The sequence below is a fragment of the Agrilus planipennis genome, unplaced genomic scaffold, assembly GCF_000699045.2.
Source record: "Agrilus planipennis isolate EAB-ADULT unplaced genomic scaffold, Apla_2.0 scaffold220, whole genome shotgun sequence".
NCBI classification, from domain to species: Eukaryota; Metazoa; Arthropoda; class Insecta; order Coleoptera; family Buprestidae; genus Agrilus; species Agrilus planipennis.
In genome coordinates, this window is record NW_020439189.1 from 487421 (window position 1) to 496014 (window position 8594).

An 8594-nucleotide genomic window follows, 5' to 3' on the forward strand; every position below is an offset into this window, starting at 1 on the left:
GTGTATAATTAACGAGGCATTGGTTTTAGAGATTCTGCTTTCTTTTTGTTAGAAGGAAAGCTTCGAAAGCGTTTTGTATAAGTGTGTAATATAATTCGCTTTATTGGCAGCTGCGGTAATTATATACGTTTTTATATATTTTAATATGTATATTAATACAATTTAACATATATTAGGAAAAAATTGCAAGTACTATTTATTATACATTATGTGATAGGTCCAATTATTTTATTAACATTTTTAATGGTTTTTGTGTACAAAAATGGGCCATGAATGTAATTTATGGTATAAATAAATAAATAATGTGATAACGCACTTTGGTAGAATGATAAAGGTAAACATAAACGCGACATCTAAATTAGTACAAACAACTCTTTATTGTAATTTTGGTATTTTTTTTAAAATCAATTTCACCAAAAATTAAGCAGTTTGTGAAGTATTTGTAGGCTTCTCTATCAATGTAGGAGAAGAAATGTTTGTTTCAGTTGATTCAGCTGTGCTTTTTTCTTCATTTGCAACTGTCACACTAGTTTCAATAGGCTTTTTATAAGTTAATGGTGATGGATCTTTCTGAGGAAGCCAATCAGGAATTATCTTTGCATGAATTTTCCATGTTCCATATTCATTTGCAAGGTGTTTTTCAAAGACCATATATTCTAAAACATCCTTAGCTATTATATCACTACCATGCATTAATCTTCCAAATCTATCATAAACAGCCAATATCTGAAAAAGAATAATTTTAAATTGTTATAGTAAAGCATCACTATTACAAATTAACAACTCACCTGTTGTGAATGAAATCGGACTGTTATCTGTGCAAATACATTTTCTTTTGTGATTATGTCTGTACATCTTGCATGCACCATCCTTGGACGTTCAATATTCTTTATGAATTTCCAAATAATTGTCTTATTATATAAATTATGCATTACTTCAGGGTATGCCCTCTCTGTGACATATTCTCTAATCTTATATTTATCTTTTAGTGCAATAAATTCATGAGTCTTTTTGTAGATATCTTCTGCATGTTCAATAAATACAGAACGATTAAAATCTTCATCAAAAGAACCTACTTTTCTAATAGCCATCATAGATTTCGTTTTCTTTTCAAGAAATTGTACATTTTGTTTGGCTCCTTGGGCAGTAATTGATGATACCTTTCCATCACCTTCTGGGGGCACATAGGCTTCAAAAATGCCTCCAGTACAAGTAATATTAAAAGGACGTTCCACCCACGGGCGGGGTGGTAACAGTCCTTTCTCTTTCATTTTAGAACGTACCTCTTCTTCTGAAAGTTTCCCTGGATCATTTTCAAAATCAGGAAGTTCTACCTTTATAACTTTCATTTTCCTTAAACGTTTCCATTTGGGATTCCAATGTTTTGTATGTGGTCTAGTAATTTGATAATTTATATAATTTGCAGGGCACACTAAGAACCCCATTGAGATTTCCTAAAAATTTAATAAATTGCAGGCAGTTCTATTAGATGCTTTCATGTTTTACCTTGAAGCTGATACCATTGAGGTGCTTGGCTAATCTGAATGCCATTGCATATGCACTGAAAAGGAAGTAATTGAATTCAGTATTAGTTTATAAAATTATTTTAAAAGCATCTTATCTGCCTACAGCAAATGTTAAGATGAAATAAGTATGATCTACAACACTATGTTAATATAAAACAATATACACTGTAGACTGTGTGTGGAAAGCTCTTATAAAGTAAGTCTTTTTATTATCTCGTTTACCAGGACTAATGTTATTTAACGGTTATTCATGGTGTTACTGTTTAAAAAAATTGGAGGAAAACATTTCAGATAAGTATGTACTATAACTTAAAAATGTTAAAATTGTGTATGATAAGTACTTACAATAAAATAGTTACCAATTGTAAGGGTTAATCCTATTTTGTAACACAATTTATGCAGTTTATTCTCATAAACTACTAATTTTTTGTAAATTGTTATAACCTAGAAAATAATTTTCGTAAAGATTTATCAATTTTAGGTTTAAATACAAGAAGAAAATATTATCCATGTCTTTAAAAACATACAGATAGCGCAAATAACTAATTCTCTAAAAGTTATCTCACTTACTTTATTGTTTATTGTAATTTCTTGTAATTGTAATTATGTTTACCTTTTAAAGTGTGATACTGCTACCGTAACTTCAACAAAAATTGACATCTATAATTTTCTTTTCTATCACTTTATTAAAAATAAATTAAAGCCATATAATTTTTGATATCATTTTATTTATTTCCTTTCTAATTTTATTTCAGTACTCAACAATTATTAATATATAGTTGGTTTAATATAGAATGGTGGTTATATAGCCACTATCTCCTTCAATCAATAAATCTAAAGTTGTGATTCGACGAGAACGTGTGAAATCGCCTTTATATTTCCCAAATCACTTATGCTCTCCTAATACAAAAATCGGATTTTAAAGTTTCTGCTTCTAAACTCATAGTGTCCGGCGCCTCCACCAAAATTTTGAAGAGAAATGGCGCTTTTACCAAATCAATTTACATCGAATTTAACGCCTGAACACATCGAATTTAATGAATAAAAATAAAACGTAGCAAAAAATATCTGACTATATCGAATAACCTCATTAACAGATATTTTATAAATTCCAAAACAAAGTAACAAACAAAGTAAAACAAATGAATGCTATTTTTTGATAAGAGACATGTTTAGAATATAGCAATGTGCGATGAATTTTTCGATATGGCATTTTTTTATATTTGTGATAATTTTTCCAACTGGGGTCTACCCATGGGATTCTCTTCAGCTGGAGGTATTCGACATCGTGGAAGAAGTACAACAGAACTTTTACGACCTTCTAGGCATCTCCCACGTTAGATGATTTATTAAAATAAAGATTAAAACTTAAATCTATATCCATTGTTTTTAGGAAGCTGATCTTGCACAAATAAAGTCAGCATATCGTAAGTTGAGTTTGATTCTTCATCCTGATAAAAATCCAGAAGAAGATGCTGCTGTAAAATTTAGACAATTAGTGGCAGTATACGACGTTTTACGGAATCCTGAAAAACGACGATATTATAATGAAGTACTTGTGAATGGTTTGCCAAACTGGAAATCTGCTATTTATTACTATAGAAAAGCTAAACGAATTACTTTGATTGAATTATCACTGTTTTTATTTTTTATAATATCATTAGGGCAATATTTAATGGGATGGGCATCATATTTTGAGAGAAAGTTCACACTGGTAGGTACATGTAGATTATTTGTAAAAAAATATATGTAATTGATGCTTGTAGGAAGCTAATAGAAGAAGTAAACAAAAAAAACTGCCCATTGAAGACATATCAAAGCCTTCAGTTATTAATACATTGCCCGTTCAACTACCAGTATTACTATGGAATATAATACATTCTCTCCCTTCAGTGGCACTATTTATTAAGAGTAAAATTACAGAACAGCTTGAAGCTAGAACTAAAATTATAGACATTGAGGAGTCTGAAGAGGATGAAAATGAAGTCATTAGACCTCAAAAGCGCAAACATGTCCAAGAGCTACCTGATTATTCAGGTATTGAAATGCCAAGTTACAATAGCAAAGTGCACCAACTTACAAACAATAATGATTTGAAAAAATTAAATAGTGGGCCTTGGTCTGATGAAGAAATGGGTGAATTGGCAAAGTTAGTGAAAAAGTTTCCTGGAGGAATGCCTGGAAGATGGGATCATATAGCAGAAGCATTGAATAGATCAATTGATGATGTCACTAAAGTAACAAAATCATTACGTCAGAATTCTTATAAAGCAAAAATGATATCAGTGGCAGACAAAGAGTTGATGGAGAAAATTAAACCACAAACTAAGACGGAGAACATATGGACACAACAGCAACAACAGGCATTGGAAAACGCCTTACAAACATTTTCAAAGTCTGTCAGCGATCGTTGGGACAAAATAGCAGAGTGTGTCCCAGATAAATCAAAGGTAAAAGTAAACCCTCTTTTAAATCGTTTTTGCCATTAATTATTAATTTTTTGTTTTTCAGGAGGAATGTATATTACGGTATAAATACTTAGTGGAGACTGTAAAGAAACAGAGGAAAAAGGAGGTAGCAAAGGAGGAAAATGTTCAATAAATAATTAAATGTAACACTTCTTTGTGGAATACATTTACTATTTAATTATTGTACTTGATATTCACATATTTTGTATTATGTAACTGTTGCCTTTCATATATTTGTATATTTATATATACTACTTAAAAATTGTGTGTGTTTTGTAGAAAATGGTTTTTCACATTCCTTTTATATTTGTGTGAAGGGTGAACAGTACAGTAACACTGATACGTCATGTATTATTTAGACAAAACACACACAAATTTGCGATTTATAACAAACATTAAGGAATGCATTCTAAGTTTTCAATATCTAATTTTAACTCAGTCTTTCAATAAGCATCGAAACATGGTTATTATTAAATCCAATAAATAAATGTTATCGCTTATTTTCGTGTCGTTTTTCATGTGCGATCGCTAGTAACAGTATTCGGGCCCAAAACAATGATAAATATTTATGTATAAGGCATCCTTATTCTATTTAAAAATTATCATATTGATATCACATATATGAATAAATAAAGCAAAGTACAAAATTTAGTACATTCACAGCATCTACGGCCAAAAAAATTACTGTCCCGTCGTGACAACTTTTTTCAATAAATTATCACAGCAAACGAAAATGTTTTTCATAGTCCTTTAAATGCATTAAATAATAATATTAATTTTGTATTTTCGAAATTAATTCGGAAAAAAGAAACTTTCAACGTTAAAGCCATTATTATTGCTTTTTTAATCTAGTTTAATTAGCTATATAACTAAAATTATTCAGTAATAAAAGAGTCAATTAATTTGAGACATTGGGTGTTATGCACAAAGTTGATTGCTTAGTTTAGTAGCAATTTTTAAAGTAGCCAGTTTATTTGAATCTCCAATATGTTAGTGTCCACTCTTTTTTTCTTGAGGATGTAACACAGATTTTTCAAAAATCTCCTTAATATATACATCAACTTTTCGAGAAGTTTAGTCGGCTGCTACTTTCCAAATGTAAGGCTACTAAGCATTGAAACTGTGTGCATACTATCCATTGATTTTTGAAAACGACTTAATAACCGAAATTATTATTCACAATTTATAATTACTACCTATAAATATCTCTTTCTGCATATTTTTGTGGTATAATGACACAATAATACCGAAATTTGATAAATTGCTTCAACTATATCACTGTAATGTAATTGTTCTTATGATTAAAAATTCGATTCTTTATGCTTAAAATTTTCTTTTAAACATATTAAGAAATCAGAATAGCTTTTAATGCTTCACAACATTAAAGAAAATTAGTTAATTTAGATATAATTATTATAGTCGTCACGTTCGGGACATAAAAGATCCACAGGTGCGGTTTTCGACCGCAATTCAATAAATATCATCAACTTACTATGTATTAACTTCCCATTATCACGCATTAAATATAGGTATGTATGGGTTATACAGACACTGTTAGATAAGTGTCTGAAAAGGGAAAGCAAGACGAGCTCTTTTATAGGGCCGTACATTATGGCAGCTCCTGACTGGCTAGCGGCACCCCTACTAAAGCTACGGGAAGGTTCTTGACGTGTGTTTGCCACGTTGAACTAAGCTGGAAGAACTTCACGCAAGACCATTCTGTTCCATCAATGAATACTAAAATAAAAATTAATTATTTTCATTGCAATGTGAATCATTTTGATAAAGGCCTAAAAAGCCTATATTATAGTTACAATTATATAAATACGAAAGTTTCTAAATTCAAAGTACATTAATAACAACAAAATTTCAAAAATTAATAGTTACTGAATTCTTTTAAAAATTGTTTTTTTTCTTAAATAACAGTAGAAAACTTACAGCGCATTGTCGTCGAATGAGAGGATTTTGCAGAGCAAATCAGTCTTGACACTCCTTCTACGGTTTGACTGCGTGATTCTATTTCTCTCTCCTTTTCCTTCTTTTTCCCAAGACGCATAACTGTTACAAGAATACAACAAATTCATTTTTTTTTTAACTAACGTATAATATTTATTTTCAAAAATATTATTTTATTATTTACTTTTCTGCTTTTTCTCCTTGCTGGCAACGTGCATGGTCAGACACAATGACGGACTTAACCCCAAGCAGGGAGTAACTTGAAGTCCCCTGAAGAGTCCTTTCAAAGACACTTTACCATCCTGTTTCGGTTGTTTTTCAGACTTCGTTTGTGGTTCACCAACACGACTACTTGCCTGCCAATAATCCAACTGTAACTCAAGTGGCTCCCAGGGCGATTCCCGATTCTGAACGTTTGGTGACGATGGCGGAGTCAGTGCAGGGGGCGCGGATGGAGGACTTGAGCAAGTAGTGTCATCTAAATCTACAGAGATCGAAAGAGCATTGTCCAGGGGACCAACTCGTACCTCCTTAAAAAGAAAAACAAATAATCTCTTGAAGCAACATACAAATGTAAATATTTTTTTTAAAGGTTTGTATCTCCCTTACATGATGATATGAAGATTACAAGATTACAATAGATTCACAACACTTATAAAAATATTACTAGTAAACTCAGAAGTGGAAATGGTCTTGTTATTTCAAGTTTCAATATTATATTTTCAAGTTCATAAACGAAAACTCACGTTAATAAATGGGATAAAAACTTGGCTGGAGTCGTCATGACACGTGAGCATTGCTTCTGCTAGAGAAAGTTGAGCAGTGGGGGCAGAAGCTGGTATACTGAGATATCGCTGGATTTTTACAATCAAATCGTCAACTTTAATTTCTTGATCTGGGGGAAATAATGCTGCATAACCTGAGTCTTGTGCCGCTAGATTTCTTGCTACCAAATTTGTACCTTAAGAAAAAATATAAAATATATACATTATTTAAATGTTACAATTTAATAAAAAATACAGATAAAATGTTATGATATATGTAAAATAATTACCTAGTGGTACAACATATAATCTCAAAAACAAAAGCCATTCAGGTGGCTTATTTGACAATAGTTCAACGTAAGGCCTTATGAACCAACTGACGAGACTATCACCTCCAACAAGTAGTATTTTAACGGGACTGCTTGGTTTAGCACAACTGCTACAGCTGAATTGAAGAAAAGAGAGAATAGAAAGTTGGAGTATAAAAAGTAATTAATATACATACTTTCACTTTCAAAATATGAATATTAATGTTATTTATTTGTATAAAAAAATAAGAACAATTTAAGAGCAATTTTAAAATTAAAATACGTTTTAAAGAGACTTACTGTTTATTAATTTTAGTTACGAGTGCAGTAAGAAGTATTTTGACTTCTGCAGCCGACAAAGGCTGGAAGATGCGGTAATGATTTGGGAGACGGGAAATTATAACCGAAGCATGGGGCTCCGCACCGACCACAAGAGCGACGCATTCGGGAAGAACTATCTCGTCGACGGACATTTGACGAAAAACTTGATCTTGAAACGATTTACGAACCTAACGATGGAATTTTATAAGGTCTACTTAATATATGCACATTTATTAAAAGGAATATTATTGAAAATTTGTTTTTTAGAAATACATATCTCAATTAATTACTTTTAGATAAATATTTATAATACACAATTTATGTTTTCAATTCTTTTAATAAGAAATTGAGAATTTATGAGTATAGTTCAGTATTTAATTATTTTAGTTACCATTGCAGTCTCCAAACTGACAGGTTCTGTTCCTATGCTCAATGAACTTTTTTTCTTTGACGCAATATTACTGGACCGAAATAATTTACTTTTCTTCTCAGTCACTTCGGTGGAGTCGATGTCAGTTCCGCTCTTTTGAGGCAAGAGACATGTCTTGTCCTTTGGCGGAGAGCCAGTTTGGGGGTCCGAGTGTACTTCCTGATCAGTTCCAGCATTTCCATCACTGCCAGAGTAATTCTTATCTTCCACCTTTTCCATTTCCATACAAATGTTCGTTGGTCCTTCGAGCAAACTTCGACTGCTGCTAAAAAATGGTCGCAAAGATGGTTTCGGGGTACTAGAAATCGACATGGTGTCTTGCTCTGGACCGGAGTCATCTTCGCAACTCAGCGACTCCAGTTCTTGAAATAGGGCTTGGATTTCACTCGGATTTGCAAGAGCAGCATTACGCCCCACTTCTGTGTCTGCCACCCTGAACCGTTTCAGTAAAGAAACGAATCGTTGTTTAAGATTGTGCTTTAAGAGGAAAAATGAATGTTGGTTTTATTTAATAAACAATAATATTAAATAATAAACAAAAAAGAATATTTGACTTTATATTCGTTTAAAACCATATACTAAATAATTACTACCTTTATAACAAAACGCATTGTACGACGTTATTTTAGTTTGTTGTAAACAGTAACAAGCTTTTGAAGAAATTACAAAGATTAAGAGAAAGAAATGCACGTTCAATTTTTGTTTGTTTCGTTAAAATTAATTATTTCAGTGAAAGCCTTGCTATAAAAAATTGTTTGACGTCGTGAAATAATGTTCTTCATAAATAATTTAAAAAAATTGTTTTTTTCAAAAATATCTAG

General features: G+C 31.4%; 3 protein-coding genes across 7 annotated transcripts in view; 1 reads left to right on the forward strand and 2 right to left on the reverse strand.

Moving 5' to 3' along the window:
* Positions 1 to 354: 354 nt before the first annotated feature.
* LOC108739170 (probable 39S ribosomal protein L45, mitochondrial) lies at positions 355 to 2162 on the reverse strand. 5 transcript variants are annotated; one of them, XM_018472936.1, is made up of 5 exons: positions 2097 to 2162; positions 1886 to 1970; positions 1507 to 1561; positions 789 to 1454; positions 355 to 726 (listed from the first exon to the last, which is right to left on the reverse strand). In XM_018472936.1, the coding sequence occupies exons 3-5, from the start codon at positions 1549 to 1551 to the stop codon at positions 421 to 423; spliced, it is 1017 nt and encodes a 338-aa protein (XP_018328438.1). In that variant the 5' UTR covers positions 1552 to 1561; positions 1886 to 1970; positions 2097 to 2162; the 3' UTR covers positions 355 to 420. The 5 variants fall into 5 exon arrangements, with proteins under 5 accessions (XP_018328438.1, XP_018328436.1, XP_018328437.1 ...); XM_018472934.2 differs by having other exon boundaries at positions 1872 to 1970; XM_018472935.1 differs by having other exon boundaries at positions 1872 to 1970; positions 2140 to 2156.
* A 385-nt stretch (positions 2163 to 2547) lies between these two features.
* Positions 2548 to 4496, forward strand: LOC108739169 (dnaJ homolog subfamily C member 1). Its single transcript, XM_018472933.1, has 4 exons — positions 2548 to 2862; positions 2920 to 3240; positions 3293 to 3976; positions 4038 to 4496. Exons 1-4 carry the CDS (start codon positions 2719 to 2721, stop codon positions 4125 to 4127), a joined length of 1239 nt encoding a protein of 412 aa, XP_018328435.1. The 5' UTR covers positions 2548 to 2718; the 3' UTR covers positions 4128 to 4496.
* Positions 4497 to 4994: 498 nt separating this feature from the next.
* The window catches only part of LOC108739164 (phosphofurin acidic cluster sorting protein 1), a 5207-nt gene continuing 1607 nt past the window's right edge, over positions 4995 to 8594 (reverse strand). The window contains exons 4-10 of the mRNA XM_025978062.1: positions 7735 to 8250; positions 7323 to 7531; positions 7005 to 7159; positions 6697 to 6911; positions 6135 to 6480; positions 5933 to 6052; positions 4995 to 5731 (exon numbers count right to left, since the gene is read on the reverse strand). Coding sequence (XP_025833847.1) covers positions 5604 to 5731; positions 5933 to 6052; positions 6135 to 6480; positions 6697 to 6911; positions 7005 to 7159; positions 7323 to 7531; positions 7735 to 8250 — 1689 coding nt within the window. The 3' untranslated portion in view covers positions 4995 to 5603. The remainder of the gene's footprint in view (positions 5732 to 5932; positions 6053 to 6134; positions 6481 to 6696; positions 6912 to 7004; positions 7160 to 7322; positions 7532 to 7734; positions 8251 to 8594) is intronic.